General features: G+C 36.1%; 1 protein-coding gene across 7 annotated transcripts in view; it reads left to right on the top strand.

Moving 5' to 3' along the window:
• The window catches only part of FAT1 (FAT atypical cadherin 1), a 114,397-nt gene that overhangs the window by 46,930 nt on the left and 45,294 nt on the right, over positions 1 to 22,173 (top strand). For 4 of the 7 annotated variants that reach the window (XR_003992281.1, XM_030492285.1, XM_030492286.1 and 1 more), the window contains exons 4-8: positions 11,642 to 11,703; positions 15,181 to 15,510; positions 16,061 to 16,271; positions 18,453 to 18,521; positions 20,499 to 20,638. Coding sequence is in view for 6 of the 7 variants with exons in the window: in XM_030492285.1 (XP_030348145.1) it covers positions 11,642 to 11,703; positions 15,181 to 15,510; positions 16,061 to 16,271; positions 18,453 to 18,521; positions 20,499 to 20,638 (812 nt within the window). In the remaining variant the exon portion in view is untranslated. The remainder of the gene's footprint in view (positions 1 to 11,641; positions 11,704 to 15,180; positions 15,511 to 16,060; positions 16,272 to 18,452; positions 18,522 to 20,498; positions 20,639 to 22,173) is intronic. The other 3 variants (XM_030492288.1, XM_030492290.1, XM_032920060.1) reach the window with 2 other exon arrangements.

Consider the following 22,173-nt stretch of genomic DNA (forward strand, 5'->3'; position numbering starts at 1 on the left):
TTTAAAAGAAAGTTAAGGTTCTTTCCATTTTCCCGTATTCTGATGCAGAAATCATGATGGTGACAGACTCCCTCTGTAGCGTATGTTTTTATGAGCTGGAGTATCTAACATGTGAAATGATAATTCTAGCCAGAGAAGAAATGGTGATCAGTCACTTGCATAGTACCACGCCACATAGGCTTTCAAAGATATGTCTTTCCTTAATAGGCTTTCTGTAGAGTTTTTGTACGTAACAACACTAGAATGCTAGTATTAATAGGAAATTAATCAAGAGAAGATTACTGCAAATTAGTGCCACAGTTTAGATCTAGCTTGGCTTGATTTGTGGGTGATGAAAATAAAAGATCAATCCCAGCAAAAATAATAGTTCTACAGGAACTGTAGAGTCACAGCCAAGGGCTAACTAGAAGTCAGCTACAGAACTTTTCTTCAGCTTTTCTAAGAGTGGAGACAAGACCTTTCGCAGCAGTTTGTGATCTCTGTCATGAATGTTGCATAGAGGTCTTTACATATGGTTCAGTTATAGAAGTCCTTTAAATCAGTAGATAAAAGACTGCAGTGCATTCTAGACTTCTGGTAGTATTGTAATTTTCAGTGCCTTGTAGTTGTAGGAAATGATATGCAGTTTAGGATAGGTTTAGATTAGATATTAGCAAGTTCTTCACTGTGAGGGTGGTGAGACATTGGAACAGGTTGCAAGAGAAGCTGGGGGTGCCCCATCCCTGAAAGTGTTCAAGGTCAGGCTGGATGGGGCTTTGAGCAATCTGGTCTAGTGGAAAGTGCCCCTGCAAATGGCAAGGGGGTTGGAACTAGATGATTTCTAAGGTCCCTTCCAACCCAAAGCATTCTATGTTCAAATAAAAAGAAAAAAAAAAGGGGGGGGGAGGAGAAGTAGCATTTTATAAATCTCCAAATTCTCATTTAGAAACTAGTATTTCAGGGTTTAGATGTATACAGACAAACCCAAAGAAACAAACAAAAAAACGTGTTGTTTTTATTCACAGTGCTAGATCATATAATGTTTGGGTTTTTTTTTCTGGCATGCTGGGCTGCATCAGAAGGAATGTGACCAGCAGGTTGAGGGAGGTGATTCTCCCCCTCTACTCCACTCTCATGGGACTCCACCTGGTGTACTTCATCCAGCTCTGGGGCCACAACACAAGAGGGATGTGGACCTGCTCAAGTTGGGTCTGGAGGAGGACCATGAGGATGATCAGGGGGCCGGAGAGCATCTCTTCTGTGAAGACAGGCTGAGAAAGTTGGGCTTGTTCAGCCTGGAGAAGAGAAGGCTTCAGGGAGACCTTGTAGCCATCTTTCAATACCTAAAGGGGGTCTACAAGAAACCTGAGGAATGTTTTACAAGGGCATGTAGTGACAGGACAAGGGGGGATGGCTTTAAGCTGAAAGAGAGGAAATTTAGATCAGATACTAGGAAGAAATTCTTTACTGTAAGGGTGGTGAGACACTGGAACAGGTTGCCCAAAGAAGTGTGGATTCTCTGTCCTTGGATGTGTTACCAAGGGCAGGTTGGATGGGGCTTTGAGTGGAGGTGTCCCTGCATGTGGCAGGAGGGGTTGGAACTAGGTGATTTTTAAGGTCCCTTCTAACTCAAACCGTTCTATGGTTCTATGCTACCCTTAGTTCCTGCCCCAGTTGCTTTGAGATAGAAACAATCATCCAGTGTCACTGCTGTGATAAATATTGCTGTGATAAAAAGCCTGTGCCAAATCATATTTTTACTTAATTTTGAAGTCCTTCAAACTTTCTGTATTTCAACAACAGAGATACAGTTCTGTTTGTTGGCTTTTTAAGGAGGCACATTCTTAAACTTGTCTACATTTTCAAATCTAAAAGTCTGTATTTTCAAATTGTATGGCCAGTTCGGAAGTTGACAAAGATAGACCAGCAATCTCTTGCAACTGGTGAGCTTTATTAAAGAAATTCTCCTTGTTTGAATTAACAAAAACCAAATAGTAAAATAAATAAACCATATAGACACACACACAAAAATCCAATGATAAACATTTGGAAGGTGAATTTCCCCCTTTCATGAGCCATGTCTTCAAAATTTAAAGGGAATGGATTTTGTCCATAACAGTCAGTTAGCTAGTTTTCATATCTGATCTTTATGAATTATTTAATTAAATACTATTTTTCGCAATTTTATATTTTAAAATGTAATGTTATTTGAAAACTGGTTTCTTACCATAATAGGCTAAATACTAAGAAACTTTAACTACACTTTTTAAGTTTCTTGTTTCACTTAAAACCTATCACTGTAATTTATCAAAAAATTTTTAAAAACTGTTCTCATACTTTGCCCCCCAAAAAAATCTAAGTACTATCAAACTTTCTACTCTTCCCCATAATACATTTTTCTGTTTGTAGAATTTTATTAAATGCCATAAAAGGTTCAGTAATTTCTCATGTTACTACAGTTGTTCTTAACCAAGGCTGTCATTAGTTATATGCCATAACTGCAACCAACCCACTGTTTTGTTACTAAGAAACAATCTTAGTAAAAACAGTTGAATTGTATAAGAGCAATTTTGACATCAAAACAATAGCCAACATGGAAACCTGCATTCATATTTTTCTTAGAAATGATGTATTCTTGACTTACTGTAATAACTTTTAAATCTTTGTTGTAAAGTTTAGGTTGTTTGTGTAGTGAGGTACAGTTGCAGTGCATGTAAACTTTGACTTTATGGTTGTTGCTACTAAAAAATCTGCTTGTTGATGAATACTTTCAGTTAACTCAATGCAAGAAGTTCTAAATTAGATTTTGCTTAGCTACTTTGCATTCCAGAGACAGTAGCTACCAACTGTTTAGCTTTACTGGCAGAGTAAATTCAGAAGACTATATACATTCTTTCTTTGTGAATTTGTCAATCTTTGATCCATGTGTGTGTTGCAACAGTTTTATGGGAGATTAATCATGGAATTATAAAACTTATGTAGCAGAGGAAATGACCTCAAAACTAACTTCAGTCATTCAATAATTCGTTCTAAGTGCTTCTCTCAACTGATCATGATTTTATTTAAAACATGTTAACAACTCAGTGCTGGTTACTATAAACTGAACAATGCATTTTCTTTGTTCAAGAAAAAAAAAGCTAAGTTTGGAAAGGAGCATGGGGTTTCTTCCTTTGTTCAAGCACTATAAATGCAGTAAGATTATGTCAGGTTTGAAAAGATCTTTCAAGATGGTGTGAGACTTTATGGCAGTAATTCTGTACTTAATTATTGAAGATGGTATGTCTCGAGATAATAAAGCAAGTGATGAAGATCAAGTTACTTAAAAGAGTTAATTACTGAAGGCATTTGATCTTTGAATTGATGTGGCTTTAGTATACTAGATGGTGCTGAAGGCAAGAGTATTTTTGCAAGGTAAGCAAAGAAATAACAAAAATTTATAGTGTTCCGTTGATAGTAAGATCAAAGTTAATTCGACAGGACATTTATCATCACTTACTAGTTTCCTTTCAGTAATCACACTTGGATTTTATTGTTTTATTTTCCATTCGAATTTTTTAGCTATTTTTTGATTATGTATTAAGTACTATTTTTTTGTGTTTTCATCTTACACTGCTTATGATTTACAGTTCTGTTATTTATCTTGTTATGTATGAGAGAAACAAACTACCAAAAGGATATGCTTGACAATGAGAATGGACACATCCTAAATGCTTTGAAGCATACAGAATGCAGGATCTTAGGCTTCGGTTTATTTTTCTAGTATAGCTGTTTAGGGATCTGCGATTATTTACATATTTATTTTCATTATTCCCCAAATAGTTCTTCTTGCAAAAGAATTATGGTAGAAGCAGTTATATCACTGTCTTAATAAATCCAGGCTGAAAATAATGTACTACATGACTAATCAGAGTATACAAAAGTACAATGTTTACTTTTATAGGATACATTTGAGCAGTTTTCATGTAATTATGTGATCACTAAACACAGATTTCATACATCATTTGAAATCTAGTTGAAATTGAAGCTCTACAGTGTTTATTGGATTGGATAAATTAGTTGTTTGTATAAAGAGTTTTTCCTCCTTATACCATATATTAATAATCTTTGGTAGGTTGCTTGTCTTTGCTCCCTGTTTGCAATCACTAAAATGATTAATGAGTACTCTGGTAAGCAAATTCCAGGTCTTTATATCTGTTAAAGTAGTTCAGGGAAGTGAGTCTTAACTTCACATGTGCACCTTGCACTTACATTTTTTTACTGGTAGGATTGAGTAGTTAAATTGCTTGGTTACTGATTAACATGGTGATTGGTGGTGTGAAATAGCAGGATTAAGTAACTTACTTTTTAACGCTATATGCAAAACTTACAGTCTGTTTTGGCAACAAGTAACAAACTCATAAGACACTGATATTACTGTACTTCAATAGATTCAACACTTCTCATGTCCTGGCACAAGCCCAACCTTATGGACTAGGCCAGTTATCCCTTGTTTGATGCAATCCTGGGTGCGGCTGAGATCTCAATTATTACTTTACTTTTCATACTGTTCAAAGGGCAGGACATTTATTCAGCTGGGATAAATGTGCTAAAACTGTTTGAGTGAATGAAATCCAGAGGATGTGCATCAGCATTTGAAACAGGAATAAAGAAGTGTCTACATAAAAAGGTGGTCTGAAGAGCAAGTACAGTGTGCAGTTCTATAAAGCATTTTAGACCTTTCAATTTGGAGTTTACCTAGGTGCCTGTATGTTGTAGGAGTGTCCTACTGGCTTTTACCTTGAACTGCTGCAGATGGGAAAGGCACTAAAGCTGTGAAAAACTGCACTAGTTGAGGGCAATCATGCTATACTTAACAGAAGGGGAACACTGATTTCAGTGCAGTGTACTGCAGTATGTATCCCTTTAAGATTTTTCTAAAATTATCTATTTATAGGGTGGTGTAACTCATTTTTTGTAAAATACCCTGATCAGAAAGTTCATATGTGAAGCGAAAACTACTTCTTTAGCCCCCAAAGTGGATTTAAATTGCCTAGAAAAGCCTGCTAAGCCACAAGCTGTCAGCTGTGTTAGGCAGAAGTGATCTTTATTCTAACTAAACAACTGTATAACAAAAAAGGCAAGATTCAAGAGGCCCAAGAGAACAAGCAAACAACAGCATAACTCTGTAGCTAGTGGATGGAGTACTCGGCTAAGAGTGGTAAAAAGAACCTGGACTCTCAATTTCTGTTGAAATGTGGTGTCATTTTTACAGTCTTTATTGAAAGAATGCAAATTATTGCTTTTAAATGTTTTATTTGAACAAAAGAGGCATTTGCAGCCATTTAAGGTTCTTGTAAACTATACTGCTAGTTTCTTTGGGGACTATATGTTTACAATAATTTTTTCAGCACTTCAAAATTACTGGTGACAGTTCTGTTGCTGGTTTTATTGAAAGCTATAGAAGTGCTTAGGACAAGTAAGAGTTTAGGAATGAAAAGCAAGTCAAATTGCTAAGGAACTACCTTTAGGACTTTCTAAACCAATGCTGTTCAGTTCCCTTATGATATACTTTCTCCAGTATGATAGCTGGTTAGGACTATGATCTTGTTTGGTTTTTAACTCAGCAGCCTGCCTTCATGGCGATATATTACAATGGCACGCTGTCTAGCTTATAATCGTCATGTATACGTAACTTTAAGACATAGAATTCATATTTTGTCATCTGCAAAGCTGAAATCTGTTCTTAAATCCCTCTGCTATTACTGTTCATTGACCTGTTTTTAATAACCTGTTTATTTACTTCAGTTGTGAAGCCTTGGCTTGGCTTACGCAGAAGACAAGATTTGACTACAGTCTTGCCAAAAATCTTATCTGAATATCTTTAGAAAGGAAACATGGGCGTTTTCTGATGGTCACTGATTGTAAAGTAAGTGAGGTGTAAATCATAGCTAACTTGAAATGAGTTGAAAGATGACTAAAAAAATTAGTCATCTTTCTGTGACAGTGATGAACCAATCATGGATTGCTGTGCTCATCAGTAATTTTGTCCATATTTTGGAGATACTGGAAGCAGTTTAAAACAATGTCATAAAAGATCTTCCCAACAGTAGATGTGACACTCAAAGATGTCTAAGACATGGCTTGATCACGCAAAGTACTTTCTTGAGCAGGAAATTGCTGATTCTAGTGGACTTAGACAAAAGAAAGATACATTCCTCTGTCTAGAGGGAAAGCTGTCTGGAATTGGATATAATACACTATTTCTTAAATGAGGATGATTAGTGGGAAATCCTGCCTTGTGGTGCGACAGCATTTTTATCACTTGAAGAGACATAATTGGTCTTTGACTTACAGGATGTGAGCGGTAATTTGCCTTGTGCTTTAGGGTCATGTTATGCAGTTGTCAAACTAGATTATCATTACAGCCACATGTGAATTTAAAATCCGTACTTCCTTCAACTCTTACACTGATTTATGTATTAAGACCTTATAAAGAAAATACCAAGATAATTGTTTGTAACATTCATTAGAAATCTGTCTTTTTTGAGATTGAAGTGGGGGAAACGAAAGCTTAAATAGTAATACATTGTAAGTGGACTGATTAAAGTTCAAGTGCAACTGACTGAGTTGCACTAATGCCATCCAGAAAAAACATTTCTGCTGACTGGTTATGGTTTGTGTTCAATATAGAAGATGAAAATCTTATCAACAAAATGTGACCTTCCTTATATTTACTTCCTATGTCTTTTATCTGTTGAAGTTGGTGATAAAAAATGTAGCTGCTTTCCCATATTTCCTTCAGTGCTAGTGCACTCAGTGAACAGAGAAACTGTTTCTTTTCATACTCTACAATTCGAATAGTGTTACATTATACAAACCAAGCTTATCTGTTCACTCATTGGAGGCAGTTTAGTAGACTTGGCATCTGCTTTAGTCTTTTGGATCATGGTGGGTTAGCCCTGGCTAAGAGCCAAACTCCTATCCAGCTCCAGAACCTTCATCATCTCAAGCTGAATGTGCAGTTGGAAAGCCTGTGTGTATTTATGAAAGCACAAATGCTTGTGTTTGTAGGTATGCCTGTAGTAGGGAATGCATGATATATACACAATAAGACAAAAATTTTGAGCCTTCCTCCTCCCCTTGCAAAGACCACTTTTTCTGGTGCTACTTCTTTCATCACTGAGATCATCCATGCCATAAAGATAGCTAAGAGCATGGAATTAATATTAACATTCATAACACAGTGCTCTCTAATGTTCTGTGGGGGGGGTTTAAGAGATGGCATTGTGTGAAAGTTGTTGATGTGCTGTTTTTCAGATACAGAGGTAACATGATGTAACTGGGCACTGAGATGAAAGCTTATATGGGATAAAATAATGTTAGCTAGTGTCAGCTCCTTTGTGCTATTTTGTATTCCAGGTGTAGCAGTTTTAATTTATATTTACGTAATTGAATCCTATAGTGGCATTTTTGTCTGTTTGTTTTAATACTGTTTAAAATAGAAATCTAAGTAAATTTTGTTTGAATACAATTTGATTTTTTCAGTAGACCTCAAATAGGCAGCAGATATCCCCAGAATGTAAACTCAAAGGAGGAAGGAAGAGACATTACAATTGTATTTGTTACCTGATGAGTTTGGTTTGTTTTGTTATGGATGTTTACAGTTAGTTTCAGCTCATTATAGTACCTCTCCAGCTAGTGAGGCAGAACAGCTGTGGTTTATCCAAGCTCTCTAAATTATTAAGCTGCTGCTATGAAAATGTTTCTGATGAGATGAGTTTTGAAACATTACTGAATAGAAAAATTGCACCAATTCACTAAAGATACCATTTGCTCATCATTATCTTAGAAATGTTTGTTATAAACTCTTGTTTTCCTGAGGATGCTTGACCCATCTTGCCGTAGCGTGCATTGATTTCCAGGTGGAATAATAGTCAGTGATGTGGATTACTGGAGCTCATTGTTCCTGTTGGTCTTGTGGAGAGGGAGGAAAGGGAGGGGGGTAAGAGGGGGCAGGAGGAAAATAGGAAAATATGACTGCAAAATATGCTCTGTGTGTGAGTTTTGCTTCAAAACTGAATGCTTTATCACGGAGGTCGGTTGTTTCTCACACACCCTGTCATTTCTCTCATTCAGCAGTGAACAGATTCTCCCCATTTCACAATAAGATTATCAGAACTGATTATGTTACAGACCTCTTCAGAGATTAATTGAAATCATCTTTTACTTGTTACTTCTGTGGGGATGTGGTGTATGGAGAGGTGTGGTTATTCATTTATTTGTGTAGAGGGAGGGGCACAGCAAGGAGATCTGTGAACTGTTACAGAAAAGACAGGGAGTTCAACCTAAAAAATTGAAGAATGTTTGTTTTCATTAGAAAGAGCAGTGGTGGCTCTTGTTCCTCGAAGCTGACTTATATTAGGTCCAAAGATTCTCTGCAACCCTTTTAAATGGGCAGTCACAAAGACCACGCTGCATAGGAACATGTTAATTCCAAGCCTTAATTCAGGAAAGCTCTTTAACAACTGATGAAATCTCAGTGCAGCATTAAATATTTTATAATACAGAAAAACTTGGAAAAATGGGAACACTTAGTATTACCATAATCAAACCTTTTACAGTCAAGCTGTAGTGAAACACTTCACTGAAGCTAAATTTTCACTTAGTAAAGTGGCTAGCAGTAAAGAGTTAAATAAAAAGAATGCCATGCATGTGTATGTGATTCTAAATCTAGAAGTGTTACATTTCCTTTGTTGGCATTAGTTTCTGCTGAATATACAGGATATATATGGCGAAGACTAAATCCTTCTGTTATTGGTCTGAAATGTTTTAACAAAGTCTGGCGTGCTTGGTTGAAAAGCGTGGAAGTTTTAACAGATCAGAGCATATATATTTTGTTCTTACTGGGTGTTTTACTGCTTACAGTTTAAGCTGTGTTGACCAGCTTCCTTAACAAGAAATTATCTCTGGAATTAGATTTTCTTTAACAAACTGTAATATGTTGAGTAGTGGGTACAGGGTAGAATAATGTCTGGAGTGCTTGCAGCAAAAGCATTTTTTGCTTCTTTCTTTTCCCACAGTATTAGTTGGCATTTATTAGTGGTGGTTCCAGTCTTAATGGCTTTTAATCTGAGAAAAAGTGGATAGGAAACTTAGAAGGTGCCGTCTTTCTGCTCTCATGCGTTAGCAGTTCTCTAATTGCTTTTACTGTGAGAGATAGAATCTAATATTGTCAGAGGGTATAGACTGAATATTGAATATTCATAGAAATGCTAGCATAATGAGATATATCTGCTGGAATTACTTTATTCTTCTTGTGCTTTTTGAGATGTTCCCCATCCTCAACCCAGCTATCTAGCAGCCAACTCCTTTAGTGGCTATGCTGAAATTTACCCTTTTCCCTTGCAACTGTGATGAGTTTCAGGTTTAATGCTTTGTGGGAGGGCTTGTACTGGTTTTCTCCAGAGGTTCTCAGTAGAAAACTGAGGACAGCTTGTGTTTCTTGAAGTCGCCTACAAGTCCCTTTGCTCGAGGGAAGCAGATAAGGCATTGTCTCTGCCATTTGTTCACTTCCAATTAACAGTTCTGTGCTGTTCCCATAGAGCCTGTGAAAAGGTGTGGCTTGACCAGCCTCAGACAGGAAATTAGGAGAAAGCCTTGTTTAGAATATGTGACAATAAATATTTTCAGTTGTCATTGTTCACAGCTCTGTAATCTCTATGGGAAGCTATTGCCTCAAGGAGGTTACTACAGAGTTGCAGCATCTTCTTTTTTTTTTCTTTTTCCTCGTTCCTGCCCTCCCACCATTCCTAGATTCACAGTACTAATGAAACAGTTTTTCCTTGTTTGTTTGTTTTTAATTTTCATTCTCAATTTTCTTTGTAATTAGGGACAAGTGCTTTATAATACCAAAAGATGTATCTTAACGATAACATACAGATTTTCTATGTACTGTAAAAGCATAAAAAGATAAAGTAGGAGAAGATAATAGATCTTTATGTCTAGAATACCAGGTATATAATGGATTTGATACAATGGCAAACTAAACTGCTGGAAGAACAAGGGCAGATTTGACCATAATTGCACAGCCGTTATTTGCACTGTTTCTCGAATAATACTTGTTTGAACATTTGACAGCTGTAATATTGCCTTATATAGGTTTTATTCATACTATTTAGTACAGGCTGCTTTTTTATGTAGACTACAGCTGTATTTTGACAGGAACACTGAGTAGCTATGCATTGGTGGTATATACTGCTTCCATTGGCCTTTCTCTTTCAGGTGAAATTGAAAATCTTTATTGCTCTTCGTACTTACACACTCTGTTTTTTATCAGCTGTGAGACAAAATTGAAGGCTTTTTTACTGAAGCAGATCAACCTTGAAAACTTTATAAGTGGATTTTAATTTTACTTATAAGAGGGCTTATTAATAAAGCTTACACTATAGTTACAAAGAGGAACATGAAGTACCTAGCCTGTGTTTTCATCTCTGTTTTGTCCTTAGTTGGGTAATTGCTTCCCTGTTTTTCAATTTGACAATTAAGGATCGAGATGGCAGTGCTTTCTTGTTGCTGTAAAAAGCTGAGATAGTTGGATAAAAGGTCTCATGACATTGCATCATCTTCTGTATCTTATATATGCTGAATTCCTGAGAATATGGGATGCTTTGGCCGGTAGTGGTTTAAGCTGGGTGAATCCAAATCTTGTTGTTTGCTCCATGAAAAGCCAAGTTAGGTCTAGCAGGATTTACTAGCACAGGCTCAGTCTTATGTGAACACAGCAATAGTGTTTGTGGGGCCAACTTGTACCTGCAAACAGGTTAATGGCTTTTGTGCAGCAAAGAAACTTGAGTTACCTCTTGTGTCTGCATCCATGGCACAGTTAACCCATACCATAGCAAGCCATTCAACTGTAATTGAGTTGACTGAGTTTATTTTTCATGAAACTAAATAGTTAAAATTTTAAACCTACTGTTAGGGAGAATTAATTCAAATAACATCCTTTTGTATTTAGATTTCAGCGTCTTTTTGTCACCTCTTAATCTTTGAATTTCTTCATTTAAAGCAAAAGTCATCACACCTTCCTAATCTTGCATCAAAGGTGTATCAAATTCTTGCAACAAAATCTGACATCATGCATTAAAAACTTGTCTGCTATTGCCAACAACAACTGACTCCTTGTCGTTGCCAAATCAAGCCAACAAACACAAATTGCTCTGCTTGCTACCATTGATGGATCTCTTCGCGTCATCCTTTTTCTGTTCTTATCGCTAAAAATACAAATAGATATTTCTCCTGAAGAGATAGGTAATTATTCAAATAATGTGTGTAAACACCCTTTGAATGAGGAGTATGAACACCCACTGAAAACAAGATGACTTCTGAGAGAATTACATACATTACTCCTGTTAGAAGCATGACATGCTCAGATGTGTTGAAAATTGAGCTGCGTCTGTCTTAAGGGCTACAACAGTTTAGCTTTCAGATTGCAAAGAATATTTTCATGGCCCTTAAGGAAAACTCTCACCCTCTTTTCTTAATGAAAGCATAACTTCTGCAAAAATAGAAGAGATCACCTAAGAAGAAATTGAGATTGGGTGTATCAGTAACTTCTGGTTTAACCTAACCGTCATTCAGATTATTTTCTTGAAGGATCTGATTAATTATTCTTTTATATTTACAGGTCTAATTACAACTACATCTAGAAAACTAGATCGAGAGCAGCAAGGAGAACACATACTGGAGGTAAATAATTTCTTTAATTCTCTGAAAAATAGTGGCTTTTAAGTTCATTGCTCTTTCACAGAGTTAAGTTTACCGTATTTGATCACTATATGAGGAATTTAGAGAATTGGATTTCAGAAGTAGTTTGCTTCTATGTTCATTATGTTGCAATGTGGAAAACACATTGCAGTACCTACCTTATAAAAACAGTGTGTTGGGACTTTTTTGTAAGAAGAGTTAAGATACAGATAGAAGGCAATTTTTTGTTTTTACTTCTGTAAACCAAGATTTTCTTTTAAACAGTACAAAGGTGTGATTGTCATAAGGAGTGTGATTCCCTTTTTTTTTTTTCTTTAATCTTACTGTGTGATTATTGGACTGGTTATTTCAGCCTCCCTTTTGCTGAACATAGACCTCTGAAAAAGAAGTGCAGAATCTTTTTTTTAACATTGAGAATACCAGCAGATTGTATTGAGTCATGAAGTATGCATTATAGAGCCGGAGTCCAAGAGCATGAAATTCGTGGTGTAATTCTTTTTTAGTTACATTTAATTGATCGTCTGGAATTTATGTAGTAGAAATTCTCATTCTCTGTCAAACATGAAAGAAAAACATGCAGACAACTGTGTTGTTAACAAGTGTTGTCATGCAATGTGACAGCATTGTACTTCACCTGCAATTACAAGTATTGTAGTAAGTATTATTTAAGTATTCAAGACTTAAGGGTCACAGTGATACTTGCATACTAAGATTTATCTGGAATCTTTTTTTGCCTCTTCTGATGACAGATAAAAGTCTGCAATGTGAGTCAGCAAACCTAAGTATAGCTACAGAAGCAAGTCTGGACTTACTCAAAACTTGAGAAATCCATAGAAAAGTTTTCTAGTAGGACTTGGAAGTGAATGTATTCCTTGATAGCACAAAGGATACTTTTGCAGAATTCCAGTGTAAATGCAGTCTTCCTGGCCCTTTTCTATCCTTTGGTGCATTGCAAGCTGGATTAATGCAGCTGTTGGACCAAATTTTTATCATCATTTTCATTTCTGTATCAGTTTTGGAAAGAACTCTTTGCACCTAAGGAGCAATTGGATGGAAGTTCCTCTGCAGTGTTTTTCTAGTAGAAGTAGTAGCAACAAAGTTAATTAGTGGCAAATCTGATTTACTACTAGACATGTTATTCCTGGAAATTGAAAGTCATTATATTATTCTCTTTTTAAGTTGCATCCTTAAATCTTCTTGTGTCAGTTTCCCAAAGTACTTCATGTCATTTATATCTTATTTCTTGACCACTGCTATGTATATTGGTTGTAAAATTAGTATCTCATGACTTTTACTCCTATCCATATTGTGCTGGCTTTTGTATTAGATTTATACAGTAAATAAAATGAGCTGTAGATAGTTCTCTGACCCTGAAGCCACCTGGCATAGTATGGCTTTGATTGCTTTTACCTTATCCCTGGAACAGGATGGCCATGTCCAAGTTGCTGGTTGAGAATGGTGCCTGAATTGTGTGAATTCTCAAGCTGCAGCTAGGCAATGTGTGGGAGTATGCTATTTGTTCTGGGCCAAAAGTTGTGCCAGAGATCATACTAGCAGTGTAATGTTACGAGCAGTTGTCTGCTAGCAGTCATGCCTGCTAATTTAACCTTAAATTATATCAAGATAACATGTACAGAACTCAGAAAGTTTCTTTTAATGTTATATTATCACACAATGGTACATAAATCCTCCTGGTTTCAGCATTCTCCATAAACGTAGCTGATTAAGCTGATTGCTCTTTCGTTTGGAACATTGGTGATGGTCTGCTGGTATTCTTTATAATTCTTCATTCTTCCTTCATTTTGAATCCCAGATGGTTGTTAAAGTTTTAAATAAAAGTCTGCTAAGTATCTAACAGAAGAACTCTTTAAATCCAGAGCAATACTGACAGACAGCATGGCCCAAAGTAGCCGTTTTCCCATTTGTTAGTTTTATGTTGAGCGCTTTGAAAATAAGTTGGAACGGAACCTAGAAATGCACAGGATGGTGGGATTATGAGCCAAGTGCTGAGCATCTGGTTAATTAATGGAGCACTGAAATGTTGACCAGATGGGTTGGTGGGTTTATTCCTTGTTTGCTGTTAAATTTGATCCTTGATTGCACTCCTGCTTACATAATAGTAATTAATGTGCCCCATTCTTTTATTCCCAACTTGTAACTATTTTCTGGGTGCCAACTGGCACTTTTAAAATGCAATTATTTTAGGTTAGCTTCATGTTATTCTCTCTTGTTTTAGTATTCTGTTTGTTATGTCAGTAGTGCATTCGAAAGTGATGTTACATTCGAATCAAACTAGATTTTCCCCAAGTTTGCCTTTTTTTTTTTTGTTTGCTTGGCTCAGGGCAATGCTAATTTTATGTTAACAGACAAGTTATTCTCTACTGTTTGGAATTTCCTCTTTTGGGTTGTGTTTTGGGGTTTGGGGGGTTTTTTTGCAAGTTGAAAGAAGTGGTGGTGTTCCATTACAAGTACTAAAGAGAACAGATATTCATATATGTAGAAACCCTACCATTTCATGTTGCATTTCATGTGTTTTGTTGTGGTTAATCCCTTCACTCATACTTTTGCATTTTCTTCATACTTTCAAGTTATGCCACGTTTCATTTGTATTTCCTTTTTTTTTTTTCCTAAAATAGATGGGAAAGGGAAAAAAAAATAATGACTGATCATATCCTCATTTGTGTCAATGTAAATTATTTTTTTCAGCAAAGATTCAATTCTAGTCTTCCATTAGTATTTATTTCATTATTTTGTATCCATATTATCCTTGAATCCTTTTGTTTTTCCATAGTCAGATGTCCCAGGGCATTCCTGGCTTTTTAGGAGAAATTTTTACTATTGCTGGAAGAGCAGACTTGGTTTCATTTCCCATTTCATTTAGACCATGGAAATAGATTGTTGTGTGTCTTCCTTAAAAAGCAATTTTTTAAGCTTCTTTCAAACAAGATAGTGATTTTATGTCTTAAAATGTAGGGGACTTGTAGTGCATAGGCCTGTCAAATTCTGAAACTTATATGAATGACATCTTTGAATTTTTTGAATTTTTGAAGTGTAGAATCAAATTATTAAATTGAAAAGTGGCAAGGAAACACATGCTGAAAGTGTAATAATATCTTAATGTAGTGAAGCTGTTACCAGAAATACTCGTGCTGTTTCTGTACTCGAGTTAATATTTCAGTTACAGTGCTGCAAAATAGTGAAATAGATTTAATAAATATATATTGATTCCTACATGCCATACATCAAGCATCAAAATATTAAGATAGTAGCTGAATAAGCTTTTGTACTGCCTTATGTAAATATTGACCAAATAGCTTTACACAATGGTCTTTAACTGATGATAAGGCATTACTTTACAGTTCTTGTGGGCAGTTTTAAGAAAATCTTGTTTAAAAAGAGTATTGTTGGAAGAACTATGTTTGAATTGAGCACTAACCATATCCTTTTAAATAAAAACAGGTAACGGTAACAGACAACGGTATTCCTGCAAAATCAACAATTGCACGGGTGATTGTGAAGGTCTTAGATGAGAATGACAATAAGCCTCAGTTCTTGCAAAAGTTCTACAAAATCAGGCTTCCAGAGCGTGGTAAGCCAGAACGAGAGAGAACTGCTAGGAGAGAGCCGATCTATCGAGTTATTGCTGCAGATAAAGATGAAGGCCCCAATGCAGAGATCTCATACAGCATTGAAGATGGTGATGAACATGGCAAATTCTTTATTGAACCGAAAACTGGTGTGGTTTCATCAAAGAAATTTTCTGCAGCAAGGGACTATGATATTCTTTCAGTGAGTCAAAATCTTGTATATCATGAATACGTGAAGTGTTCTTTTATCTGTGTCTTCATGGCTTCTTATTCAGTAGCTGACAGATGAGTGACTGCAGTATCTGAAGGAAGAAAGTTTCAACAAATCCAGAAGTATTGTTTTGTGGGTTGTTTTGGTTTGGTTTTTTGTTGGGTTTTGTTTTGTTTTTTTTTATTTTTGTTAAAGGATAATTTCAGATGTTTGTATTGAGTGAGTCAAGAAGCTGCTGTTCTTTTCCAGAACTTGACAGGTAATGAACATGATGAGGGAATGTAAGCAATCAGTTTCACTCTCAGGAAGAAAGCAAAATAAAAGTGAATTTATGGTAACAGTTTGTGCTGCTATCAGGTGCTGCATATTTTTCTCCATTTGCTACTCTGATAATGAAGGGCAAGTGGCACTTTGAGAGACACTTAACCTTTTTGGATATATCTCACACAAGCAAACATGCTTGGAGCTTCTTACGACTTCCATTTATGTGACATAATGATTTATGCAATCTTGTAGCCTAAAAGATGTGTCTGTTTCACAGATTAAGGCTGTAGATAATGGTCGTCCACAAAAATCATCAACTACACGGCTTCACATAGAGTGGATTCCAAAGCCTGTCCCACCCACAGAGCCCATTTACTTCGAGGAAGCATTTTTTTCTTTTACGGTGATGGAAAGTGATCCAGTTGCTCATATGATTGGCGTAATAGCTGTTGAACCTCTTGGAACACCACTTTGGTTTGACATAACGGGTAAGGATGCTTTAAGGGCTTTTATTATTAGAAACAAATGCATGGAGTCTGAGATACTAGAGGGCTCATAGCAGCTTGGTTTCTTAATCTCTCTTCTAAATAATGCAAGGTGTTGGCATTCTTTAGCTGTAGATGCATATTTTCCCCCTTATTTCATTATAAGTCAAAATGACTTAAATTTTTATCAATGCCACTGTATATCAAAGATTAAAATTACATTGCAAAATATCTGCTGTGTTGCAGTTTTGGAAATGACTTATGAATATTGTGTCAGTGAAATTAAAACTAATCAAATCAATCTCATAGACTGTAGGATGTAGGAAAGAAATAAAATGCCTGCTTTCTGCAAATCGGGATAGTACGCTTAAAGTGAGATTATGCTGTTCACGTTGATTTCTTGTCGTGTGGGCTGCTTCTCAGTTTACTGTCCCTTGATTCAATACTAAAAGGCTTGCAATGTTCCTAGCCAACACCAGCAAACTTTTTCATGTACATATTCTTACTACTATACCGTAGCTTAGCCTCTACCATTGAAAGGGGAATTCTAATCAGTGATATGACTATACGTTCATGCTGTGGCGACTTTTAATTTTTAGACTTACTCACTAGGCCTGTGAGCACCAAAAGTACACAGTGTTCGCTGTGTAGCTGATACTAAAACCAGATTGTGCCATGTGTTATGTGCTTTAGAATCAAGAAGAATAGCATAGCCTTGTTTCAGGAGAGGTGTCTTACAGTGAACTGTTCCTGTTCTTAAAACCTATCACATTGGGATTTTTCCACCACGTTCACAAGAGAGAGAAGGATCTTTTTCACCTTGGTTACTACTGAAAATTTTAGCCATGGTTATGGTGGTGTTGGGGAGAGCATTTTTTGAATTATTTCTTAAGAATTTAATTAAAGGTTGGTTTTGCTGGTATGTATTTCCTAAGGGGTGCTCAGAACAGCAACAGTTAAAACCAAAGTTTGCAAAACTGGTACATGTGGCAGGAATATGTGAATGGCAAATACTTGAGGGTGTTCTCGGAAAACTTCAAAGCACATGAGAACAGACACAGCTCTACCCTCAGTGCACGCTTCATGTATGAGCAACGTGTGATGACATCAATAATTGTTGCTAATGTGTTAAATATTTACATAAGGGTTTGGTTGGGTTTTTTTAAATGATTCTTTCTAATCCATTCTGGAAAAAAAAAAGTTCCTGTCTGAATAGATCATTGTTGAATAAAAAATTTTTGCATTTAGACAAACTGAGGGGTTAGAGATCTGTACAGCTGTGTAGAGATGAAGTAAAGAGTTCAAGATGCCTTCTTCCACTTGTATAGGGGAAAAGCTGTCTGCATTAGAGGTATTTTGGAACTGAGGCTGCTCTTTTACTGTTCTCCTGAGCACACACATACATAGATACGGGAGTCGAAAAGCAGAAAATATAAAAGTAACTTAAATGAGCAGGAGCAAGGAGAAGGTTCCGCGTGCTCCAATTCAAGCAGGGTTATCCGGTCAACAGCAAACAAAACATCTGTAGGCCAGAAAGGAAAGGAACCCTGTAGACCATTAAAGGAAAGGTTAGGAAAGGGATATTGTCAGAAAAAGGTGAGTGGTTCATGGAGATGAGAGTAGATAGAAGAGAGGCCTCAAAGGTCTTGAGAGTTTCCACAGAGTACAGCAATGGCATTTCCTTGGGTCTCTTATTAGAAAAGCTTGTTAATTAGACTGGGGAAGTACTTTTCTATTGTCTTTCAGTTGTATTCAGTTGCTATGTGCTCTGAACAGTATGTACATCTGAACAGAATTCTGATGATAGTGTGATTTTAATTTACTCCTTCTAAGCATGCAACACAATTTGGACATTTACAGAATTTCTATTCTATGCTTAGCACAGCAAATAGATGACATTTTCCTGCTACTTTTAAAAAGACGTATAGCGAAAACTTTAAGGGAAAGAGCAGAACTTATGCACGCACTGTAAAATGAACCATTTTATTTTTAATGTTTTCTTAGTAAAACTGTTTCAGAAAGTTTGATATGTGATCATGTTGTGAAGTTATTGGCTACTCTTACCGGCAGTCTCTTTACTGCTCTCTTTTTACTGTTTCTAATAGCATGAATTAATTTGATTGACAGCTTTCCTTTGTGTTCTGTGCTTGCTTTCCATGCTTTCTTTCTTTTTGGCTGAGCCAGGAGACAAGCTTGCTAGTGAAGTATTTTACATCTTTCAGATGGCTTGTGACCTGAACTGTACAGCAGAAGGTATCTGCTGAGATCACATAATTTATTACCAGATTATGAGATCTGAAATGAAAGCGTACATTTATAAAATATTTATTTTATTAACCCTTCGGAAATCAAAGTGCTCACGGTTGCATTTGTGACAGGTTCGTTTTTGTTTTGTTTTGTCATCATTACATTTATACAGCATCAATTCAGAGCATCCAGTTTTGGCTTTGGCCAAAACTGTTGCTGTTACACTTTCAGTGTACCAGATGCAGAAGCTTGGGTTGAATTCTGCTTCAACAGATTACCAGATACTGCCACAAAAATTAGGCAAGCTCTTTGTGATTTCCTTGATAAGGAACAAAAAAAAAAAAGTTGGTTATAGAGCTTGTGCTTGTATCAGGGGAACTGAATGAACAGATTCATATTCATTCGTCCTACTCTTCCTTTAAAATGGAGATGACTTCATTGAGACATCTGAGTAAATGGTATTGCATGCCAGCTATAAAAGAAAAGTTGAGACTCACTTTATGAAGCTGACATCTTGCACAAAGCCCATTAAAAAAACTGCATATACACCTGTTAAAAAATAAAAAATAAATTTAAAAAAGCTGCTGCCTTTTATGCTGTCCAGCTCATATCCGTTCGTGTGATTCAGAAACTGCTGCTGGGCCAGTTAGAGGACCTGGCTTTCAATGAAACTAGAAAGATTACATTATCTTTGTCATTATCAAATATCTTAAATCCATTGAAGCAGAAACCAGCCCATCTTTCCTAAACTGATACGTCTGTCATGCAATGGAACCTTCTAAAGGTGAATTCCTTTTGACATGTGAATGGGGACCCATTTCAGCATTTGCTCTTCTTTCTTGAATTAAGTATAAATTTGCAACCTTTGGAACTTCACCCTTTCACTTCTAGTCTCAGCTTTTTGCAAAAGGCATTTAGTGATTTACAAAGCATAACATGTAAAAACTCTAAAAAAAAATGATAAGGCACTTAGATATCTGAACACTATCCTTGTAAAATATAATTAGAAAAACACATGCACATAATGAAGAGAAATTGGTTTGCCATATCTAGAACTGGCTTGACCAAATAAAAATTGATTCCTCTATTTCAGGCGGTTTATTGAGACGTCTAAAGCAATTGTAGTTAAATGGCAGTATTTATCATTGCTAACAATATTTGGACTTAATGAACATTTTATTCTCATGACAGTCTGCTTGGGGTGCATGATGATGATCAATTAAATGTTTAAACAATTAAGTGTAGCTATCGATCTACACAGTTATTTAACTATTTCGAATGCTAATTTGAAAGTTTCACAAGGGGAGTTAAGATAATTTGCTTCAGAGAAGGAGCTTGGCCACATTTAAACATTGGACATTTAAAATTTAGCACTCATCTGTGTCCTGCTTATCTCAGTAGGAGTAAGGTAGTGAGTTCTTTAGATACTTGGCATTAAGAAGAGAATCCGTTGGAAGTACTGTAGCTTTTTTAACCTTATCTATAGTCAAATACAAGTATAGTAATTTGCTCTGATCCAAAAGACACAAATTTGGCTGTGTGATGATTTGGGATTTTCATTTATTTTGTTACAAAGTAGGTTTTCCCCTAATTAGCCTGACAGTCTGCATGAAAGAAACTATCATATTTCACCTAGTAATTCTCAGTTTCCTGCTATTTGGAATCTTTAAATTCTGGTTAAAAAAAAAAAAGTGGAGAATCTTGCTGAGAATCTACCTGCTAACTTTCCATGAGCCAGACAAATCAACTTTGTCCAAAACTATGCAGTTTTAAATATCTGTAATGGCAGCATATCGCATTACCGGACCAAAAAAAAAAAAAAAAAAAAAAAAAGGATTTAAAATAAGTGTGTGTATATATAAGTATATGTGTATATAGCTCCACCTTCATTAAGCATCTGAAGACAGACCATGATCATACCTGAAAACAATGAAACAGTGCTGTGTTTTATGAACTTCTTCCTCTCCCAATTTCCTGAACAAGGTGGCAACTCTGACAGTCGATTTGATGTGGACAAGGGTACTGGAACTATCATTGTTGCTAGACCTCTCGATGCAGAGCAGAAATCAAATTACAACTTGACAGTAGAGGCAACAGATGGAACCAGATCTATCAGCACTCAGGTAATGGGCCTCCTAATGAAGCACTTACAGAAGAAGTTTGCAGCTGGAGGGTGGGGAGGGTATTGCATTTTCTCCCTACCATTTTTTTCATCCTGGACAATGAATATTTTTTATATAAATTAGTGACTGAAGGAAAAGTGGATGCTTATATTCTTGGAGCCATGTTGTTTGGCAGTCCAGGTAGAAGGTTGTGTGTTACTATGCTATAGTCTGAATCAGCAGCTTTTAAGTTGTATCATGTTCCTACATTAGCTGAATAAATGAAAAACATAAACTAAACCCTTCCGTGTATGATTTACTCACAAGAAAAGGATTAATACTTGTTATCTGAATTGTCCCTCTTTATCCAGCTCTTCCAGAATCACCAAATAATATGGTGATTCTTCACTTCACTTGAAATTTAAAAGACAACCATTTTAAGGTTGTTTGGTTCTCTCCACCCAAGATCTGTGGATGACAGTACAACATACAAGTACTGTTTTATGAAACTGAGCTGCTCCTTCTATATACTTGTATAGTTTATGTATAGAAACAAGGTTTAGATGATACTATCTCTGTGTATATTCCTGAGTATTTTCTTGTAGCTTCAGTGAAGGTAGATTGCAAAATATTCTCCAAATAGCAGCAATCTTAGACAAACCAAATATTTTCAAATTACCTCTTTACTAAGTTTTAATAGTGGTGGCAGTTCTTTGCAGTTGTTGCAGTAAGTTCACTTTAAGGCAGAAGCCTTTTGTGACACTACTGGAAATAACTTGTAGTAAAGCAGGTTATGATGTATCTCTCTGCTGTTTTTTCCCATCTAGTTTCTTTCCCCCACCCAGAACTTGAATACATTTAGAAGTATGGTTTAGCTGAGGTTGGTGTGAATGGAGCCATGAGCATAGACAAGCTCCAGTTTTCTTGCAAACAGAAAGAAAACTATTTATTTACTGATTTAAGACTATTGGACTGGGACAGTGATGTGTCTTTGTTACCTACCCCTCAGAACCTCAAAGAGTAATAAGTAGGTTACTGCTGTGTTTTCTGTAATGGAAATCTGTGTTACGAATGCAATTTCTTGTTGAACTTTTGTGCAGTATGTATGGTTTCCTGACATCTTTTCTAATGTCTTATATGTTGTCTTCCTCCTTTTGGCCAGAGGGAAAGATGTTTCTTGTCAATGTTTAGGATTTAAAAAAAATCTTTATTGAGCTGACTGAAAGTCTAGAGGCTTGATAGGTCAAATAGACTAAATTCAATAGTAGGAGATTTCAGGGTTAGCAGTTTCCTTTGAGAACTGCCTTTTCCTTTGATGGTAACAATTGTGAGTGATATTCTAGACCATGAATCTCCAAACACAACAACATGTCCTCCAGTCAGAACTTGCTGCTATCGTAGATGTGGTGCCGTTGCTTCTGGTGCTGATAGCCACAATGAAAGCTTTGGAGAATCCTGCTGTAAATTTATTGCCTAGTTGTAGTAAAAATATTGAGCAGATTCATTCCTACTGATTACAGAATGCTGGATAAAAGGCATCAATTAGTTGGAGGGGA

This window comes from Strigops habroptila, chromosome 7 (assembly GCF_004027225.2).
Source record: "Strigops habroptila isolate Jane chromosome 7, bStrHab1.2.pri, whole genome shotgun sequence".
In the NCBI taxonomy this organism is placed as follows: Eukaryota; Metazoa; Chordata; class Aves; order Psittaciformes; family Psittacidae; genus Strigops; species Strigops habroptila.